The following is a 22,705-nucleotide window of genomic DNA, read 5'->3' as shown; positions in this document are numbered from 1 at the left end:
CTAAATTCTATATACGAGAAAAAACTCTGGAAAAGTAAAAAATCAAAAGGAGACAACAGAGACTCGGATAATGGCCTAATAGTAATGGATAATGCTTTAAGCTATTCTTATTGATAAACGAAAATTGAGAAAAAAATATGAAGGAAAAAGAGAATCCTAATATATATATTATATTTATGTAAAGAGTATAGCGGCTCGGCTATACTTTTTTTTAAAAAAAAAATTTTAAAAAGAGTTTAGCCACTCGGCAATACTATTTAAAAAATAAATAATAAAAAAAACCGGGTATATCCGCCTGGCTATACTATTTCTTTTTAAAAATTGAAAAAACCCAGTATAGCCGCTCGGCTATACGATTTCTTTTTTCAAAAAGTTGCCGCACGGCTATACTCTCTCTTCGTTTAAAAAATTTGAAAAACTGGGTATACCGTTCGGCGATACTATTTCTTTTATAAAAAAGTTTAAAAACGGAGTAAAGCCGCGCGGCTATACAATTTTGTAGGAAAAAGAAGGAAACCGAGTATAGCCGTCCCAGCTCCGTGTGAACATTTTGTTTTTGGGCTTGCATTTCGATATGAATTTCCTAAACTTTGGGCCGACCGTTATCCTATAATTGAACCTCATCTTCCAGATCATGGTCCAATAAATATACCCAAAGAAACCAAAGCCAGGGCCTGTAGCAAAATCTGAACCGCCGCATATTTCCTGTAGTATAGTAGCGTCCAGAGCGGACGAGGCTTTTGTGAAGCAGCTTTTCTATCTTCCCTTCAAATTCTTTCCATCGCAACTTTCCCTCTTCAATATCCGTCTTCCATTTCGCCTAATTCTCTCCATTTTTCCATGAACCCTGACCCATCGTTAAAAATTTAGGGCATAGCATAGCACAACGATACCCCAAAACGATGCCGCTCTTCGTCTCCGACGAGGACTTCTCCCGCCACGGAAATGACGCCACTTGGGTGGCGGACAAGGCCGACGCGTTCATCCGCGACTTACAGACGGAGCTAGAGACGTTCAGGGCCCAGAACGACGCCGCTTCCATCACGGCCGAGCAGACCTGCTCCCTCCTCGAGCAGAAGTACCTATCACTCTCCGATGAATTCTCCAAGCTCGAGTTGCAATACGCGCAGCTTCAGTCCTCCCTCGACCACCGCCTCTCCGAGGTCGCCGAACTCCAATCCCAAAAGCACCAGCTCCATCTCCAATCGGTACGATGTTCAATGCTGCTTTCAGTTATTTTATCGGTCCTGTTGCTTTCGGCTTTAGGGTTTCCGTGATCAACTGCTTGTGTTTTTAATGTTGTTGAGGTGGTTTCGATGTTCTTGTGTAGATTTGATACTTGGTTGGTTTTGATTTGTCAGTTTTTGTACGTAATGACCATATTTTGATTTGGTTCATTGGTATGTTTGGGTGTGCCTTGCTGTGTGTATAGATTGAGAAGGATGGGGAGATCGAGAGGTTTAAGACGGAGGTGTCGGAGCTGCACAAATCAAAAAGGCAGTTGATAGAGTTGATGGAGCGGAAGGATTTGGAGATTAGTGAAAAGAATGCCACCGTCAAGTCTTATATGGACAGGATTGTAAGCTTAGTTGCACGCTTTCTTTCCCATTTAGCATTTCCAATGTGAAGTATAATGCTGCCATACATTTAGTGACATTTTCACCTGTTCTTTGATGATTATGAAGGTTTATTCGTCAGACAATGCTGCACAAAGGGAGGCCCGTTTAAGTGAAGCTGAGGCAGAATTAGCACGCACCAAGGCTTCATGTACTCGTCTATCACAGGTAATTTCAATTGCATTTCTTTTAATTTTTTTTAGTTCTCCATGCCACTGTCTCTTATACTGACACAACTGGATATATAGTTACTCACCATGGGACAGATGATGTTTAATGTGGTGGCTCCTGTTTTCTTTCAATATATTTTGGAGCATAATTATTTTTACCATGCCAAATTTGGTGATCTGCAGGAGAAAGAACTTATTGAGAGGCATAATGTCTGGCTTAATGATGAGTTAACAGAGAAAGTTGACAGTCTCATTGGGCTACGTAAAACACATGCCGATGTTGAGGCAGATTTGTCTTCTAAACTTGCAGATGTAAGTATATTTTACAGTTTATTTGTAAAACATAGTTCCTTTTTGTGGTCATATGTAAAGCATACTTTTTAGTTTTTATATTAAATGATATACATACAATTTATTTATTTACAATATACTTCATTTCTATCATTTTCAGGTTGAGAGACAATTCAATGAATGCTCTAGCTCTTTAAAATGGAACAAGGAAAGAGTGAGGGAACTAGAAGCAAAGCTAAGATCTCTACAGGAGGTGGGATACATTTCATTTGGCATTGTAAAGTATGTTTTGCATGGCTCATTACTTATGTATCAACGGACTCATTCGTACTTATTTCACACTTGTAGGAACTATGCTCATCTAAAGATGCTGCTGCAGCCAATGAAGAGCGGTTAAACGCTGAACTTTCAACAGTGAGTTTTATGAAATATCTATTTATATTAATATATTTTTTCTTTAGCCATGTTTCAAGTGGAGTTGGTGTGAATTGAATTTTAAATGTTATTGGAAATAGAGATGTTTTACAGAGTTTTTTGGTCAAGTTTGTGCTCATCTGCACTGAAGATATAGAAGATTAGCTGTATGAAAATGGTTGGCTTTTGTATGTACTTTTTTCATCATATTTAATGTGTATGTTTGCTATTTTTGCAGTTAAATAAGCTTGTTGAACTATATAAAGAAAGTTCTGAGGAATGGTCCAAGAAGGCAGGAGAGCTCGAGGGTGTGATCAAGGCTCTGGAGGTGAAATATTTTTCGGTTATTTTTTTTTTCTTTCTTATTATTTTTTTTTGTTTTTTGTGGAGTTTCTGTATTATAATTTAATATGTGCTATCATGTAGACACATTTGAGTCAAGTGGAAAATGATTACAAAGAGAGACTTGAGAGGGAAGAATCAGCAAGAAATCAATTTCAGAAGGTAGCTGCATTTCTTTCTCCTTTTCCCCGTTAGTCATTAGTTTAGGGCTTTAATATTTTAAATTTCTGGAGCACAGCTTTGCTGCTTTCTTTATTTTTGGGTGTGATGATAGGATTCAAAGTACGTCATATGATACTCTTGCTTTTTTTCTTTTTTTTTGGCAAAGAAAAGTTTTTTATTTGTTTTTCGGAGATGGGAATTGAAGGTAAATTTTTTTTTTCTTTTCCAAAAGTTGAAAAATCTAAGAACAATTTGTTGGCCGAAACTTTAATTGTAATATTAGCAGTTCTTTTTGGGCTTGCAACTACTTAGTCCAATTTTTCATTTGACATGAGCATTCCAAACATCTGTTGCAGATTTGCGCCATTTTTGGCTAAGAATGTATCGCTGTATCCTTTTTCAAAGTTTTTTTGTTTAGAAGTCTTGTCATTTGCTTTCCGTATAATGTTTCCTTGTTGTCAGTGTTGTGTTGAAACAAATTGCTATCTTGATGATACATGGGGTTTCTTTTATTTGTCTATGTTGGTGTGCTTTTGTGTTGTTTGGCGGTGATAATTCCTAGTGGCATCATGTCTGTTGCAGCTGTCTAATCAGGACCACATGTGCTGTGCAAGTGGGACTAGTCCCTATATGTGGTAATCACACTTGCATGATACAGTGTGGATGGGCAGGTGGCGTAACTGCCCTTATTGTTCCTGTTTTGGTGATTTTGTGGTTTATTTTTCTGGACATCCAGCCAAAAGAAATGTCTGAGTTTCATTATGGTGTTATATTTTTTCTTTTGCAAAGCCAATACTTAATATGTCCTCTTTTTTTCTTTTTTCTTTTTTCCTGATCAGCTTTTGGGTTGTGATAATATAGGAAGCTGCAGATCTGAAAGCAAAACTTGAGAAGTGTGAAGCAGAAATCGAAACGAGCAGGAAAGCGAATGAGCTAAATCTTCTTCCACTTAGTAGTTTTACCACGGAAGCGTATGTTCCACTTTATTTTGTTTGAAGACATTTTAGTTTCTAGCTATTACTATGATGCTGTTTGGTCCACTTTTGTTGCTTGATTTTGTCATCTTTGTTGTGTTTTCTTATTCATTTATATAGGTAAATACTGTCTTGGGGTATTTGCTACTTTTTTGCTTAGTATAAAATGTTATTGCGCACATTAGTGATAAGGGAATGAGTCAGATAAAGTTTCTGTGCAGACTATTTGACTCGTAACTTATTTTCACCAAGCTTAATGAATGGTTTACAAACTTGTCATGGGGATCATGATAGTTTGTGAAGGTTTGGAGCTCATTCGGCTTTTATAATTTGAAACGTGTTTTATTGAAATGAGCTGATCTATTTTATTAACTTAAATTACTAGTGGAGGCATGTTGGTCAGCAGGTCATGGTTCTCTATCTTATTGTTAATGGCATATTTCTCGGTTGAAATGTTTGTTAACCTTTATGGGGTACTTAAATCTTTTGCCCTGGGTAAGTTGCTTCCTAAGTTTGGCTGTTCCAGATCATGCCAGCTTATTCCATGTTGTTGGGAGTAATTTTGGAAAGAGCTTCTTTTTCATAGCTTCTGATGCTCATGAAGTTGCGCCTGTAATAAAAAGAGCTGATTACAATTGAGTGTTCTCTGGTTTGATGTTTGGCTGGCTAGAAAAAAATGTGTCATTTACTTGAAGCTTATTAATATATAAGAATTTGATAGTGGTAAAAAAGAGCTCAGATGGGCGTGCAAAACTGTTTGACCACAATTCACAGAGAATAAATGCCACGCCGTGCCATGAAAGCTATGAGTAAATTCTTATCTGTAAAGATTCTTTACAGACAATGTGATGTTCTCTGGGTACATCCAATTTGACTGACTATTTATCAAATTAGCTGGTTGACAAGCTTGCTGTAAGTTTTCATTCAAAGTTCTTGACGATCTACATAACTAAGGTGGGAGAATTCTGGGCTTCATTGCTGGGGATTGCTTAAATTGCACAAAATGGTTGTCAAAATTGAAGGCGTGTTAGCCTATGGTTTTAGTACCATGAATTGTATTAATGTTGTTGAGAAGCACGCCTAGAATGTAGAGGAAACTTGTGGAGTTGTAGGCAACTTTTGGGGTTGTAAGAAACTTATTCTTCTTATTTTGGGTATATTTCTTAGGTTTGCTGTGAGGGTTGAGTTTTGGAGAAATTTCTGGTATTCCCATTTCATATACACTTGCTTTGAAGTTTCAACATAACATAAAACTTTAGGTTTATTGTTCAGTACATTTCAGTTTACTGTCACAGCAATTTTTGTGACGGAAGTTTTGTACCCCTGTTGACATGTATGTTTTGGCGAGCGACATTATATTTCACTGAATTTCCCAGGTCTAATTCTTAGTCTGTGCTAGTGCGTATCTATATTATTTGAGTTGATTTATATGTTGCAGATGGATGAATTCATTTGAATCTACTGACATGGTTGAGGTTAATCGTGCGGTTGTCCCAAAGATTCCTGCTGGTGTTTCAGGAACAGCATTAGCAGCCTCACTTCTACGGGATGGTTGGAGTGTGAGTAGTTATTTTACTATATTGCGAGTCATATATTGTCGTCTATTCAGTTTACTATTTGTAGTTTTTTTTCTTTATTTTTCTTTTAAATTCTTCCTCCCCATAGCTTGCAAAAATGTATGCGAAGTACCAAGAGGCTGTTGATGCCTTTCGTCATGAGCAGTTGGGAAGGAAGGAATCTGAGGCAATTTTGCAACGGGTATGATCTACATTGTGATTTATTGTACTTCTTCCGTTTGAGAAACGATGATACTCAATGCATGTACTGCTTGTGTCTTTTGAACATACATAGTATTATGATATTTTTCGTTAGGTTTTTTTTCATGATATTGTTAATATTTCTGAGCAGGTTCTGAGTTAAGGAATATATATGTTATATAGTGAAATTTATTTTCAAGAAGGTTTTATTTTCTTCTTTTCTTTTTGATGAGAACATGTTTACAGTTGTTGCCTCTGTATAGTTATTTGTTCTTGCATATACCTATTTTCTTTTGTAAAATCTATCTAGTAATCTTTTAAACCAACATCTGATGTGTTAGGCTGAGTTACTGCCATGTTGACCCCAATTATATATAACACACAGTAGAATGGCATCAACTGTTGGTTTTTGTTTTTATAAACTTTATTTTTGCCGTGCCAAAAGGTTTAGTTTGCATTTCATCATGGTTTTGCAGGTTCTATATGAATTAGAGGAGAAAGCAGAAGTCATTTTGGATGAAAGAGGTATACCATTTAATACATGCCTATCAAATCCCCTTCATTCATATGTTATCTATGAGAAAAGTTTAGACAATTCTTAAAATACTAAGACATCTAATTGTGATGAAATAAATAGACGAACACGATCACTGAAATACAATGCAGAGTGGCCGTATAAGGTTGTCCCTCAAATAAGTTTATGTGAGGGATCCCTCAATGGAAGCTCCATCCATGCCTATCTTATACTTATATTTGAAGCAGTCATGTTTTATTATTGATATTCAATATCTTTCTTAGTGAATTTGGATTAATCGAAGTAATGTGTGTTTGTGTGTTTTCTGTTATACTTGCCCTGCATCAGGGATTGAGACAGTATATTCTCTTGTTTGACCCTCTTGTATGTGTCTGAGAAGTGTACTGCATGCCAGGATAAGAACTTAAGATGTTAATAACGACTAGTGGGGTCGAAAGTAAATTTTAGAAACGCTCTAGAAGGTGTTTTAAAATAGGCGTCCCCGTGAATTGCAAAGAGCCAAGTGATTCTTTAGTCTAAACAGTCCTAAAAAGAACAGGCCAACTTTTTGTCTCCCTAAGCTGGCTTTGACCATCTCAATTTTGATCGCGATTTGAGTTGCAACATGACACCTTTCACTGTCATTTAGCTCCTTGACAGTTGGCTACATTAAGAAGATACATGGACTTCTGGTTTATAACATTGGCTGTTTCTTGACAATTCTGCAGTAAACTGGTTGACATTCCTGGTTTACCATATTTGTTCATAAAAATATTCCCCTTCTTTCATTTTACATCTCGTTACATTTTTCATTTTCAACAGTAACTTGGTGATTGCAGTGAGGTTGAACTTGGTGATTTCATTTCCCATTTGTTGCACTAATATCATTGTTTTCATCTATGCAGTGGAACATGAGAGAATGGTTGAGGCATATTCTATGATCAACCAAAAACTGCAGAATTCAATTTCTGAACAGGCAAACTTAGAGAAAACCATCCAGGAGTTAAAGGTTTATGACATCATCAAACTTTCTATAGATCCATTATTATTATTTTTTTCTGTCATATGTGCTTATGTATTTGGTATCCAGGCCGAGATAAGGAGGCATGAGCGTGACTACACATTTGCCCGAAAAGAGATCTCTGATCTCCAGAGAGAGGTAATTGAAATTCATTCTAATAGTGAAATGTGAGCATTGTTTGATTGATTGTTCTTTAAAAATTCTTGGCTTTGGTATATCTATAAAGTGGAGATGTTATATAACCTTCATTGTTTTATTTGTTCAACATTACATTTTAAAACTACCCCATACAGAGCGTCATGCTTAATTTCCTGTGTATTCAGACATAAGTAGATTGCTACAACATATTAGATACTAACCTTAATTCTTATTACTGGCTGGTTCACCATATGAATCCAAAATCCATTTCTCTTTCAAGATCATATGCCATCTATTTGTGGTTTTATTTTGTTCTCCACAATTAGATCATATTGGTTAAAGAAAGAAATCTGAAGTAACCCATTTATAGGCTTCTCATTATGTCTTCCATTATATANTCTACATATATTAATATGATCCAGACTTGTAGAACACTCTATCAGTTATGTTAATCAATAATTTCAATTAAAAGTTTATCAAATTTGTACACATGCATCAATATGCTACTGTGCTAAATCATGGATTTGTATACATTTTTCCAAACGACATTGCATGATGTTTTAGAAGATAAACCAAAGCGTATGGTGGTATGATGTCCTATCATCTTTCAGCATATATTTGCAAATAGGCCCCCACTCCCCTGCTGCCCCATTATAATTTGAAAGCTGTACATGCTTTATTGGTCATGCTAAATGTTAATATGAGTTATAAATTTACAATCTTTTTGTTTTTCTTTTGTGTCATGGTTAATATGTCTTGTTCTGCTGGTGAAACAATGTAGGTGACAATCCTTCTGAAAGAATGTCGAGATATACAGCTTCGTGGCGCATCTTCTGGTCATGATAGTCATGACTACGGTACTGTTGCTGTGGTTGAGATGAATGCTGAATCTGATGCTGAAATAGTCATATCTGAACATCTTGTAAGCTTGTTGCTTATTTTTCAACAATATAACTCTTTAAGCTTATGCTTTTTCTTTTTTGTATATGGATGATTATATTTGAACTCTTTTGGATGTGACACTGCAAACAGTTGACCTTCAAGGACATAAATGGACTAGTTGAGCAGAATGCCCAGCTCAGGAGTCTTGTTCGCAATCTTTCTGACCAGCTTGAAAATAGGGAAATGGAGGTCAAGGTTTGTGTGAAAATTTCAATTTTTGTCAGTATGGTGCTCCTTTTTTTAGCATAATACTACTACCTATGCGTGTGAAATTTTTTTGATGAGTGTGTACCATTATCTACAGGAAAAGTTTGAAATGGAGCTCAAGAAACATACTGATGAAGCTGCCTCTAGAGTTGCGGCAGTGTTACAAAGAGCTGAAGAGCAAGGGCACATGATTGAATCCCTTCACTCCTCCGTAAGTTCTACTTAAGCCTTCTGTATAGCAAGGGCACACTTTTTTGTCATTAGTACTATATTTCTTTTTATTCTTTTTATTCTTTTGGTAATGGCAATGACCGGCCGATGATGGAACAATTTCGCTGACTCTTTTCTCTGTCGTCCTATTTTCTACCTAGGTTGCAATGTACAAAAGGTTATATGAAGAGGAGCATAAACTTCATTCATCTAGTCCCCGCTTAGCAGAGGCAGCTCCAGGTCTGTCACTCTCTAACTATATGTCATTAAAAAAGATTTGATGGTCAAAGGAAGCTTTGATCAATATGCTCTATGTGTGTGTGTGTAGATATTTATTATCCAAAAAAGCTGCGATTATCTTCTTCAGATTCGCTAGTAGACGGAATATATGAGTTGGGCCTAATTGTGAAACAAAGGGAGTTTTAATCTCTTTGAAGAGAATATTAATCAGGAAGGGCAATTGAAATATTGTAGATTATGATGTCTTACTATTACTTTAGAAATGTATGAACTGTTCTGGTTATGTTGGGCCACTTATCCAACTAAAGTGATTGCTGAAGGTAGCCTTTATGGCTATATCGAAGTAAAGTGATTGCTGTGGTTTAATATCCTTAAAAACGACTAATTCTTTAGAAAATCATTTTCAGTTTTCTGAGCATTTATTTGGTATGAGAGCCCTTCTTACTTTAGATTTAGTTTATTTAAGAAAACATGTTGAGGCTTCTTGACCTCTTCTTCTTTTTTGCTTCGTTACTACTTTTTTGCATTTCTGTTGTACCATCTAATTATGTTTTTTATTCTTTTTTGCAGAAGAAAGAAGAGCTGACGTTAAGCTTCTCCGTGAGAGTTCCCAGGTATGTTGAACATTGGAAATTATCTAAGGAATTGGCATGTTTGGTATTTTTGTACTTGTTAATTTGTACTACTATAAAATATAATACAATTTAGGAATTAATGTAGGAAGCTACCAGAAAGGCCCAAGACCAGGCTGTAGAACAAGTGAAATGTCTGGAGGAAGATTTGGCAAGGACCAGGTAAACGCTGTCATATGAATATTTGTGAACTATCCTTCCTCAGATGTATGTTATTGTGGCAATAGTCTATTCTAAATCATGTGCTTTTCATACATGTTTGTCTCTTGATATCTCTTTTGACTTTTGACCTCTTGGCCATCCCCTTTTTTTTTCAATAATCATTATTGTAATAATTTTGGCCCCTGATATTATTTTGATTTGTCAATGGCCTAGTCAAAAGTTTATGCAATGCAATTTTGTTCTCCTTTTCTGTTAGTTTATTTTTAGCTCTGTCAACCTCATATGCTTCATCACATATTCAACAAAATTTGATGTTTATGGTCAGGAGTGAGATCATATCATTGCGGTCAGAGCGTGACAAGTTGGCTTTGGAAGCAAATTTTGCTCGAGAAAGACTTGAGAGCTTCATGAAAGAATTTGAGCATCAGGTGATCTTTTTGTTGCAATCTTTTGCCAATTATTTTTCTGTCTGGTTGTGGTCCATTTTTATGTTTTTTCCTGGTATTTTGTGTTGATGTGGCATGGTATGACTGATATTTGTCCAGATGTTAATTTATCATTTCTTCTTTCTAATGCATAAACTATCAGAGAAAAGAAACAAATGGTGTTTTAGCAAGGAACGTTGAGTTCTCTCAGTTAATAGTTGACTACCAACGGAAGCTGCGAGAAAGTTCTGAATTTGTGCAAACTGCTGAGGAGCGTTCTAGGAAGTTCACTATGGAGGTGACATTATTATCCCAGTTTACGAAGCATGGTCACATTTGACAATACTCACTTCATATCTTGTTTCAATACAGGTATCTGTTTTGAAGCATGAAAAAGAGATGTTGGAACATGCTGAGAAGAGAGCTTGTGATGAAGTTCGTAGTTTGTCAGAGAGGGTCTATAGACTTCAGGTTGGGACTTTTGCAATTTATATTGTGCATTTTATTATTCTTGATTGTGTTCTGATAGTGTTCTTTGCAGGCTAGTTTAGACACTATTCAAAGTGCTGAGCAAATTCGTGAGGTAGCTCATCTCACTTGTGTTGTTTGTAAACTGTTCTTAACATGATGCTTCTATATCTGATCTTATATTTTCATGCAACTACAGGAGGCAAGAGCTGCTGAGAGGAGAAGACAAGAAGAGTATACAAAACAAATAGAGGTGTGTATTCTCAATGTTCTTCCTTTTGTTGCATACTTAACTCCATATGTTGTATACTTGATATGTCAGTTTAGCATCCTAGGTGCAGATTTTTTATCTTCCTTGTTGATATGTTTAACGATGTTGTTAATTAAGGTCTATCTTTATGTTTCTCTGAATTACTCAGTTAAGTTAGTTGCGGTTATTGGTTTGTGTCTAGACTCTCCACGTTGGAGAATGGAAGCTTTGCAATAGCATTTAAGATATCTTGGGCCTCTCCACCCATTGCCATTTGGTTTTGGTTTGGATGGTATCAGAGCAATCTATCCACGTGGAAGGCCAAACAGTCCCATAAGAATTGTCCAAGTGTTATGGGCAAAAAGATGCCCCATGTAGTGGGAGTGTTGTGAGTATTTGACGTTAGAGCATGGTAGCTTTTTAATTGGTTGCAAATGGAAGCTTTGCAATAGTTCTCAAAAGATCTTGGGCCACTCCACCCATTGCCAATTGGTTTTCGGTTGGATGCTCACATTCATATAGTTTGTTTGATTTTGAATTGTTCAAATGGAAGCTTTGCAATAGTTCTTAAAAGATCTTGGGCCTCTCCACCCATTGCCAATTGGTTTTCGGTTGGATGCTCACATACATATAGTTTGTTTGATTTTGAATTGTTCAAATTGAAACCATACTTTTGATGATTTGGTAGGGTATGATTAGTTTATTATGATATTTGTTTAACTTTTTTGGATGTAGTGAAATTTTTGTAGAAGTATTATTATTTGTTGCCCTTTTATTGTGGCTAGTTGTATTTGAATATCAACTCCATATAATTGCATGATTAGTTCCTGTCCTTTGTTTTTAAAAAATTATAATTATAATACTAAGAAAGAATCAAACGTCTGTTTCTGCAAGGGTGGAAATATTACTGATAGTATGATTACATTTTCAGAGGGAGTGGGCAGATGTCAAGAAAGATCTACAAGAAGAGCGCAACAATGCCCGCACTCTCACCCTTGACCGTGAGCAGACCATACAAAATGCCATGAGACAAGTCGAAGAAATAGGAAAGGAGTTGTCTAATGCATTGCATGCTGTTGCTTCAGCTGAGAGTAGAGCTGCTGTAGCCGAGGTCCTTTTTCCTTTCCTTTTCTTATTTTGGTTTGAAAGAATCTTGATCTCTTTGCACTTTAACAATATTCTGTTTCATATATATCCTCTACATGTTTGCAAGCTCACTTATTTAGTTGGTTCATGCATTCATTCTCATGTATTATTTTTTTCTCGGCCATATTAATGATTTTTAAATTATGATTTGCATGTCTGGTCGATAACACAGGCTAAACTGACTGATCTGGAGAAAAAGATAAGATCCTCCGATATTAAGGTATATTTTCTAATAAATGGTGTTATGATGTCTGTGAAGTTATTTTATGATAAACGCCATATTCTTAACCCTTCTTTGCTTCTGGCTATTTGCATGTAGAAAGGTTGCCAATCAATTTACATCATGTTGAGAGAGTAAAGTTTCCTTGTCTGAATTTATTCTTGATGTGCAGAGAGTTTCATTATGTCTTTAAAATTGAATTGGCATGGGTGATAGCTTAAACAATATATCAAGAGTAGTGTGAACTGGAAATATGCAAGATCATTTAGACAGTCCTTGGCTATAATTAGTGTACACAGTCAAGTGCCATTACTATTTTATTAAATTGTTTATTATTTATAAATGGAGTTAAGTTTATTCAAGTAATTCTGATACAATTTCCTCCTGCATCTCTTTTCTTACTGATGCAGGTTGTGGATATTGATGGTGAAAGTGGATCTTCCTCTTTGACGAGTGATGAGGTCGGTTCTATTCATTTACCTGTCCATTTCTTTTCTGTTACTTAAATTTTTCAAATTGACCTGGCTATCTCTGTTGCTTATATTATCCAGCTTTCTTTCTCTTTTGTGACCGATGTTGATATTTTCACAATTTCCACGAATCCAGACTATCCATATTTCATTAATACCAATCTTTTGCTCTTAAGTATATACATACTGTGATTGTGATCTCTGTGATATGTTGATGAATTCTTGGTTCTTGTCAACATTAGCGGAAACCGGAGGCAGAAAAACTCCTTCCCCTTTATTGTTCTGAAGTTTCTGGGTATTTTGGTATTCTTTTAGCTTGACGTAGTTTCTATCCCAAGCTGCTTCCTCACCGAAAAAGCAAAAGAGGTGTTAAGGTCTTGATGCTGTTGAGGACCCTGTCGAGTTCATTTTGATCTTGACATTAAGGAAGGTGTAGGGTTTCCTGTTTTCAAAGGTCCATTTGGGTTGGTGGTAGCACATAATTTCTCTAACAGAGAAACTGGGGAGAGGGAGAATTAGTTGGAGGAAAGTTCCATTCGCATGTTCGCATTTGCAATTTCAGATTTGATAAATTTTCAATAACCAATATAATGGGTTCAAATAGATATTGCAGCTCCAATTGGATGTGTGTTAGTTGTAACTGATAATGATTGTAGTCAAGGTTTGACATCTCCTGGAAGTTTGAATGTGCTTAATACTGGTTATGGTGAGCCACCTTCCCTGTATGCAAGGTGGTATTTTGATTCTCATTGTATAAAGTCACAACTGTCATGCTAGCCGAATTATATTTTGGCCTCAGCAGAACAAAAACCATGAATGAAAGAGAAAGATTACTTGACCGTTCTCCTTCTTAACAAGGCACTAGGTAATGGCTGGAGTTGGGAGGGATTATAAGCAATTTACTTCTCAAGTGTTATCCAAGTGTTTTTTGAAAAAGATCATAATCAAGTTGAAACTAAGCTTTCGACGAAGCTACTTCAAGCACATTCTTGCTCAATTTTCAACTTCATAGGTCTTAGTGAATTCTTGGTGGTTTAACATTTTAAGTGTGCTTGTCGACTATTTCAAAGTTTAACTTGAACTACAATAATGCTGGTAAGCACAATTTAGGTCATGAATGGGTGTTTGTTACCTCATGAATTACAGTACAATTGATATATTTTTCTAGGTTAATTTATCTATTAAATTCTAAAATGCACAGCTACCCATTTGTTTTGGCTTATTACTATTTGATTGACTGTATTTGTTGTCTATTTTGGGAGCTAGTACCAAACTTTTGTATTGAGCTTGAGTCAGTTATTTCTGACATTGACTTGGTTTGGTTGAATAGGCTGTGGTGGCATTGCGTGCTGCAAAGGAAGAGATCGAAAAATTGAAAGAGGAAGTGAAAGCTAATAAGGATCACATGCTACAGGTTCTTACCATCCCTAGATGTGTTTAATCTCTTAAAGCGAGACGTATGATTTATGTCCATTTTAATTTCACAGTATAAGAGCATAGCTCAGGTAAATGAAGATGCATTGAGACAGATGGAATTTGCCCATGAAAACTTCAAGATTGAGGTACTTCTGTGTGTCAACCTTTTGGCTTGTTTGCATTATTATGTCAATGTCAAATAATTTACCCTGCATTATGATCCCAAATCATTTACAGGCTGAAAAACTGAAGAAATTGCTTGAAGCTGAACTTCTTTCTTTGAGAGAGAGGGTCTCTGAACTTGAACATGAGTCTGGTTTGAAGTCTCAAGAAGTTGCTTCAGCAGCTGCAGGGAAGGAAGAAGCCCTTTCTTCTGCTTTATCTGAAATTACAAGTCTAAAGGAAGAAATCTCAGCTAAAATGTGGGTTTCTCTTATTTTTCATTATATCATGATTTTGATTATCCGATTTGGTATCTCATCTACAGTTTTCTTGTAGTTCCCTAAATGCGTCACTGGAGACTCAGATATCGGCTTTGAAAGAAGACTTGGAGAAAGAACATCAGCGATGGCATTCTGCTCAGGCTAACTATGAAAGACAGGTTAATTGGCGTAATTTGTAATTTTTTTTTTCTTGTACAACCTGGTGTTGAGTCATCTGGTGCATTTTGGAAGAATGGTTTTAGACCTATCATGACTGGAATTATTGATGCTCGATGATTCAACTGGTCCAACGGGGCTTTCCACTCCAGGTTTAGAAACTTTGGGGATTTTTTGGCACCATTGATAGTGGTTTTTCAGGTTGATCTTTTGCTGTTTTCCTGCGTTGCAGGCCCGAATAAGTAATTGAGTTTTAAGGCTGCCGTTGAACTCCAACCAGCTAAATATTGCTTGTGAATATGTAAATTAATGTCAGATTGGAGGATCTACACATGCCCCTGGGGATTAGTTGTCCAAAAGAAAAAGATGTAGTTAATGAGAAATTTCTATCATCTAATTCCTTGAATAGTTGCTGAGAACTTGATATTGTCGCGTTTTTCATATATGGTCGCCGTCATATATAAAGCATTCATCGGTAGCTGATGTATGATTCTTAATCTTGGTTAGGTTATCCTCCAGTCGGAGACAATACAGGAGTTGACTAAAACATCGCAAGCTTTGGCTGTGCTCCAGGAAGAAGCTGCAGAGTTGCGTAAATTGGTTGATGCACTTAAAAGTGAAAATGTAACTTTACTCTCGTACATGGCCTGTAGTTTGCGGTAAATCTTGTTTAGTTGTATTATCATGCAAGCTGATTTGTTTTTGTGTTACTTACAGAATGAACTGAAGTCTAAGTGGGAATTTGAGAAGGCAATGTTAGAAGAATCAAAGGATGTTGCCGAGAAGAAGTACAATGAAATCAACGAACAGGTTATTGTAGTACATGGTTAATCTGATAGTCATGATTTGCAGTCTCCCCAACTTTCTGTCAGTTTTATGTTAATATCTTAGGTTCAATTAATTTACTGTTAATAATCTGCATGAGACACTTTTATGTGAAGTGAGGTCTTGTCTTTTGGTAACCAATTTTAAATATGGATACATAAGATGAAATTCTATGGCTACTTAACTTTGCCTCCGGGCCGTGTTATTTTAACCCTTTTTTTTTTTTTTTCATGTCCTTTTCTTCTGAACTTCCATTTGTGTTTGCAGAACAAAATACTGCACAGTCAGCTTGAGGCTTTGCACATTCAACTGGCTGAGAGAGATCGTGGATCATTTGGAACTTCAGCAAGCACTGGTTCAGATACTTCTGGGGATGCTGGTTTACAAAATGTAATAAGTTATCTTCGACGGACAAAAGAAATTGTAAGTTCTTTTTCCCTGCTATTGTTGCTCTCTCTATCCCACACATGACAGGCCTGAACTCCCTATTCACCCATATGACATATATTTACTATTATTTGATTTCATTGTTGTTTTCAACTTAACAGGCAGAGACAGAGATTTCTTTGTTGAAACAAGAAAAACTTCGGTTACAATCACAAGTGAGTTTGTAGAAATTAGGTTTCTTTCTTTTATGCACCACAAATTTTTATTGTATATGTATGGAAGAACAAGTGTTAAGTTGACTTTAGGTATTCTTACACTATGTTACTATCATTTTATCCAGATTTTCCTAATTTATTAATTTTGTATTTGTCTTGAATATGTATTATGATTTTTCAATAAATTGCAATTTCTGATGCATAAGTAAATGGAATTTTTTGACCGAAAAATAAAATAATTGGAATTTTGCAGCTTTTGCCTGCGTCAGCAGATGTATTTGTTTTTTGTTCGAATATGTGCTGGTACTCTGTTGTTCTTACATTTATCCCCCTCTTATTTCTTGGATATGTTTGATTCTTCTCCTTTGGCTTATTTTTTTTACCCTAGGAGGTTCATCTTTGTACTTTGATTGCTACAACATACAGCTAGGTGGCTCTCTGTGTATGTTTTAGTTCATGTGAAACACTTAGCATAAGTATCTGCTTTCCTTTGGACTGAGATAACATACATATTAATCATCCAAGTTGTTGTATGTGACACTATAATTCTGACTTCAGTAAACCATGGGTTGTCATTACATCCTAAACTATTTTTGCATATGTTTCTGATGTGTTTTATTTTCAGTTTTATCTTGGTCTTCTTTTCTTGTGATTTCGTATTTCTTTTATGTTGAATTTTGATTGTTGCTTCTTTTTTACAGTCCTTGGATGAATTTATGTACTCAAATTTTATATTTTCTTTATAGCTTGAGAGTGCCCTCAAAGCTTCAGAAACAGCCCAATCATCACTTCATGCTGAGCGTGCAAATTCAAGATCATTGTTGTTCACTGAGGAGGAAATAAAATCCTTACAGCTACAGGTTAGTTTCATTTGGTCCTGTATTTCAGTTTCTTCCCAAAACCAAGATGTACATTGTGCTCCTTAACAGTTAGTCCATGATCGGTTTCCACTATTTTGTTGTAATATAGTGCTTCTTCTCTAACATGTGTGTGTTTGACCTTTGTTTATTTGACACTGAACTTTCTATTGTTGTCCATGTTTCTGTGGACTTGTACAGAAAACTATTTTGGGCTTAACTCTTTGCCTACTATTTCCCCCTTCTAACTCTAACCTGTCATGATGAAATTATTTCTCAGGTTAGAGAAATGAACTTACTTCGGGAAAGCAATATCCAGCTAAGAGAAGAAAACAAGCACAATTTTGAGGAATGCCAGGTATTTTTTTTTCTTTTTTATTTTTTTTTTAACTGGAGAAAGCCCCTGTTTGAGGAATCCCTATGATAATGTTTTTTCTTCTGTATAAGTATTATCAATCATACCGTTGACTTAATGCTAAATTATTTTTTTTTCCTCAGAAATTGCGTGAAATATCACAAAAGGCTAATATTGAGACTCAGAACCTAGAGAGATTGTTAAGGGAGAGACAGATTGAGTTGGAAGCCTGTAGAAAAGAACTTGAAGTGCTAAAGACTGAGAAAGATCACTTGGAAAAAAAGGTTCATGAGGTATTGATCTTGGAACTTCTTGCTCTCGCTCTCTATATCACGCACATCTTGAAATTGCATAAATATACATGTTCCACGATGGGGGTTGTCATGTAAGATTGATAGGGCCTATTTTTATTTTGTAGTAATGTCTTGACGGTTAAAAGCATTCCAAAACATTGGTATATATATCTGTCTTTGTAGCTATGTACCACATCCTTGTCCGATCCCTTACCACCTAATTTGAAACCGTGGCTTCAAATATAATGGGAAATATTTCAAGGACACAAGGATTTTTGAACATTTGGTTTCCCTTCAATCCATTGCGTTAGTTTGGTCTACTACCAGTTTGAGTGCTTTCCTAGGTTTTGGCTTATTCTGAAAACCTTGTACTCTAAATCCTTTCCCTGCACACGTCAACCTAATTGAGATATAGAAATGCATATTATTTCTTGAAGTCCAACAGAGACAATGTCCTGACTTCTGAGAGCCAGATATCAATGCTTGTAATATATTTATGCTCTGCATCTGAGAGACACTCATGTGGACTGTGATACGACTTGAAAAGATGTAGAGCCCTGTTGGTTCTTTAGTGGCTGCTGTTAATTGTTTGTTTATACTTGCATGCACATATTAAACAAAGATATTCAATATTCTAATATACTCTCTTTCTTGAAGTTACTTGAAAGGTATAGGAATATTGATGTGGAAGATTATGATCGTGTGAAGAATGATGTTCGTCAGTTGGAGGTAGGTTTTTATCAAATTTATAAAGATATTAATTGCTTTAAGCTCACAATGCTACTGGTAGTTATTTAATCTTATCGTTTTAAACCCTTAGTTGAGATCTACTGACATGTTAGTGATGTGTGTGAGTTCTGGCCCACATTATAAAGATGTGGAAATGACTTGCAAATGATGGGACAATATGTAAAGTTGGCCTTAGTTTTTATCTGTGATTATGTTAGTGCATTTGAAAAGCTTTAAGGTATTTGTTGTTTTTTTCTTGTTTACTTTTTTATTTGATTATTTTTACATTAAAAATAAGTGGGCCAACATTCAATGGTGATTTTTAATTTATTTGTATTTTACCTTGTTTCAATTCCCTAAAAAAAAATTATGTGATTTCTTGTACTTTCTTTTATCATTGTTATTGTTTACATTTTTATTTTATTTTATTTTATTTATTGTTTTGTGTTGCCAGGAAAAATTGGAGAAGAAGGTTTCTCGTGTAGAAGAAGTCGAGAAACTTCTTTCAGAAAAGCAGGAGACTGTATCACATCTGGAGCAAGATCTTTCTAACTACAGATTGGATCTGACTGAGAAAGAAAAAAGGATAAATGAAACTTTGCAAGTTGAGGTGCACCATAAAATTTTTACTCTAAAATCAGATTTGGATAATAGCCTGCCATTGGGTTTATTATATTTTTCTGATGTATATGCTTCTCATGCACAGGCAAGTCTAAGATCAGATGGCGAGAAGCAAAAGAAGGCGATCCTTCAGTATAAGGTTTTTATAATCTCATATCGTTTAGCCAGAACAAGTATCACCCATATTAGTCGTACATTTTCTTTTTTATTCTCATAACTAGTTTGTGACGTATAGAGTTATGCTCTTAAGGTGGAAACTTTTTTGTTTGCTGATCAGTTTATTACCACTATTTCTTCTTCTGCAGAAGAGGTGCGAGACACTCTTAAAGGAAAAGGAGGAACTGAGCAAGGAGAATCAAGCTCTTTCTAGGCAGTTGGAGGAAGTCAAACAAGGTAGTTAAACCATCCATGGTCTCTCCTATTCACTTTTAAAATATATGTTGTAATCCAGTCATTTCTTTACTGTTGTTTTCTGACCTTGCATTATAGGGAAACGATCTTCTGGGGATACTAGCGGAGAACAGGCCATGAAGGAAGAGAAAGACAAAAAAATTCAGGTTGATCTTAACTGTCATTTTTCTTTTTCTGTATTTCCCTTTGACCTCTTTAGCATGTTTTGACTTCGCTACCATGCTTGCCCAGACTCTGGAAAAGCTTATGGAGAGGCATAGAGATGATATGCGAAAGGAGAAGGAAGAAAACCGGATGGAGAAAGCAAAGCGCATAAGGACTGAGAAGGCAGTAAAGGATTCCTACACTAATGTTGAGCAGGTTTATTATGAGTCCATTGTTTGAGTTTCTATAGCATTTAGTGCAGCCCACCCATTTACCCTAGGCTTTACTTCTGAACTTGTGGTGGATGTATTCTGGGTTGTTTAATTTCGAAGTTAATATAAGCTTTCTTATGAAGTGATGTGATATATTTTGCTTACGTTAGGATAAAACAAAGTTCATGAATGAACTGGAGAAGCATAAGCAGGCTGTAAGGCAGCTTTCAGATGAACTTGAAAAGCTGAAGCATGCAAAAGACAGTCTCCCTGAGGTATAATTGTTACTTAATTGGTCTCTGTGTTCCTTTTGTGTAACTTAGAAATATTAAATCGATCTCCCTTCTTTTACTACTTATAAATACTGATAGGGAAGAGAAAAACGAATGCTGGGGAATTAAAGCAGAGTCTTGGGCATGTAAGTAGTGTATAAATGTGATAACTGTTGAGCAGTGAGCATGATTTACATAGGTTGGAATACTGGAAAACAGATTCCTTTCGCTCAGCTTCTTGTAAGTTGAATAAAACAAATATGCTTTAGTATCGACAAGCAAATGCCTGTATTATAACTTATTTTACGTACTTTTTTCATCGTCTTTAGAAACCATACTTTCTTTTGCACCTGGATTTGTTTAAATAGTATAATCTGCATATCTCAGGGTACCTCTGTTGTTCAACTTCTTTCTGGATCCATACTGGATGGCCTTGCCGCTGCCTACAGCTCGGCTGTTGAAAATTTTGAAAAGGCAGCACATTCAGTTCACAGTGACTTTGGAATTCATGGTGTTCCTGCAGACACTCCTCCAGTTTCAGATGCTTCATTAGCAGCTACTTCGGGTGCCTTTCCTTACTTAAGCAATCCTTTCTATACTGATGATTGTTTTACTTTCTTTATTTTTTTTCCTTTTTTTAAAATTGATTTCATATTGGATTTACTTGCTACTATTCATTTATTCATGACTAATGCATCTACCTTTGTGGGTTATGCAGGTACTGGTCAAGCACCAACTGTAGTGTCCTCAATGAGTCCTGCAACAGGTTTGGCATCCAAATCAACTGAAGAAAGTGAAAAGAGATTGACCTTGACTTTGCCCAAAAGCAATGTTGAAACGCGTAAAACAGGGAGGAAGTTGGTTCGGCCCCGTCTTGTAAGACCTGAAGAACCACAAGGTGATGTAGAGATGTCAGAGATGGAAGGGAGCCGCAATGTGGCCAAGCATGCCCCATCAAATGAAATGGAAGTTCAAGGCAATGTTACTTCAACACAACCGCTGCTTCGAAAACGTCATGCTTCTTCATCTGCTTTTGAGTCTCGTGAGGAATCAAGTAACCAAGGGGAAACTGGTCCTGATGTGGCAGCACCTGTGCCGAAGAAGTCCAAAGGTTCAGATTCTCCACAAGGGAGTGAAGGCCAACCATCTGCTATTTCTGAAAATCTTTGCAGTGTTCCAGTCAAAGATGAAGCTATTGATGTCGCTGAGTTGCCTCAAGGTTCAAGTGAGGAAGCTGTTGGTGATACTGAGAAGGAAGAAATTGAGACTACGGGAGAGAAGGTTGAAGAGCCAAATGAACGACAGTTTGATGGTTCAAATCAAGTAGAATCACAACCCAACAAGCATATTGGTTTAGAAGAAAATGTTGATGGATCAGGTGGAACTGAGATGATGTGTGATGATGGAGCCAAGGATCAGGTTGAGCTGGACAACCAACAGACCAATGAATTTGGAGGAGACAGAGAAGAGGGAGAGTTGGTCCCTGATGTTTCTGAGCTTGAAGGGGGTGACACAATTGGCAGTCCCGAAATAGGGGAAGGTCAACCTGAGCCTGTTGCAACTCCGGGGGCTTCCCCAGCCAGGGGCGATGATGAAGGGGTTGCTGCTAGTTCTGTTGTGGATATTGGTGAGGTAAATTCTCCAGAGGTTCTAAATGATGATAAAAATGATGAAGTTGTAACTGAAGAAGCTGCCGATGGTTCTGATAAATCAAATGATGGTAATGAACAAACTGGGATGGAGACTGATCAGGCAGCTTCGGCTGCCTCAGTAATTATCGAGAATACATCAAGTACTCCTACGGAAGTTAATGTTACAACGCAAGTTAGTCCGAGTGTTACTGCAGAAACAGAAGAGGTGAAACAGGTATCTCCTATGACTAATACATCAACTACCATTTTCATATCAGAACGAGCGAGGCAGAGATCCGTGATCAGACAGGCTGGAGCTGGGGCCCCTTCTCCACCAATAAGAGGCCGTGGAAGACCAGCAGGACGTGGACGAGGTGTGCGTGGACGTGGACGTGCACGTGGGGCAGCACCTGGTGATCAAGGTTAAGACTGGAAATTATAAAAGATGTGCATTTTATTCCCCCGTTTCTGCCATTTGAATGATAACAAGGGTTTGGCTCCCTAGTAAAACGTGGTGTCGCAGTTTATTATGTCCCAAAATGTTCTAGGCATTTTGAGGGACATGATTACCGCGCACTTTAATGGTTGTTGTCCATAGAATATGGATTTTGGAAATATGGTAGTTTGAGAGTGTCATTTCACATGACTGAGTTCTATGAAAATTCCTGGTTTTCTTCTTTCATGGTTGAGCACATGGCTAATATCCTTCAACTGATATACTTTTTCGCAGCCGAAAAAAAGAAACAGAGATCCCTCACTTTTGCAATCTCGTTTTCGTTCTTATTATCGAATTAAATAAAAATTTTGTTTGGAGATCCATCATGGTTGTGCTTTTAGTTTTGATTAGCTTCACGGGCTTGTTGGCGCATTTTTCAGTTTTCTGCAATTCATTTTTTTAGATCAAGTTTAAAAAGGCTCCGGCAAGGCAAATCCTGCGACTTTTCTGCAGTTAAAAACGTAGCAAACT

The 22,705-nt window shown here is 36.5% G+C and overlaps 1 protein-coding gene across 1 annotated transcript; it reads left to right on the top strand.

The window, feature by feature from the left end:
* Positions 1-639: 639 nt before the first annotated feature.
* Positions 640-22,420, top strand: LOC117625709 (nuclear-pore anchor). The gene is made up of 48 exons (XM_034357242.1): positions 640-1,208; positions 1,433-1,579; positions 1,686-1,784; positions 1,970-2,098; positions 2,238-2,330; positions 2,426-2,491; positions 2,730-2,819; positions 2,918-2,995; positions 3,857-3,966; positions 5,408-5,528; positions 5,635-5,727; positions 6,203-6,251; positions 7,146-7,249; positions 7,331-7,399; positions 8,181-8,321; positions 8,432-8,536; positions 8,646-8,759; positions 8,920-8,998; positions 9,569-9,612; positions 9,719-9,792; positions 10,118-10,220; positions 10,381-10,515; positions 10,590-10,688; positions 10,759-10,800; positions 10,885-10,938; positions 11,867-12,046; positions 12,254-12,301; positions 12,712-12,762; positions 14,102-14,185; positions 14,259-14,333; positions 14,425-14,609; positions 14,686-14,788; positions 15,294-15,410; positions 15,504-15,596; positions 15,879-16,034; positions 16,160-16,213; positions 16,960-17,073; positions 17,351-17,428; positions 17,569-17,718; positions 18,376-18,447; positions 18,902-19,057; positions 19,154-19,207; positions 19,374-19,461; positions 19,558-19,625; positions 19,711-19,839; positions 20,006-20,110; positions 20,495-20,672; positions 20,826-22,420. The coding sequence occupies exons 1-48, from the start codon at positions 903-905 to the stop codon at positions 22,163-22,165; spliced, it is 6,222 nt and encodes a 2,073-aa protein (XP_034213133.1). The 5' UTR covers positions 640-902; the 3' UTR covers positions 22,166-22,420.
* Positions 22,421-22,705: the final 285 nt, after the last annotated feature.

Source organism: Prunus dulcis, chromosome 4, assembly GCF_902201215.1.
Source record: "Prunus dulcis chromosome 4, ALMONDv2, whole genome shotgun sequence".
NCBI lineage: Eukaryota > Viridiplantae > Streptophyta > Magnoliopsida > Rosales > Rosaceae > Prunus > Prunus dulcis.
This window is presented reverse-complemented; position numbering and strand designations above follow the sequence as displayed.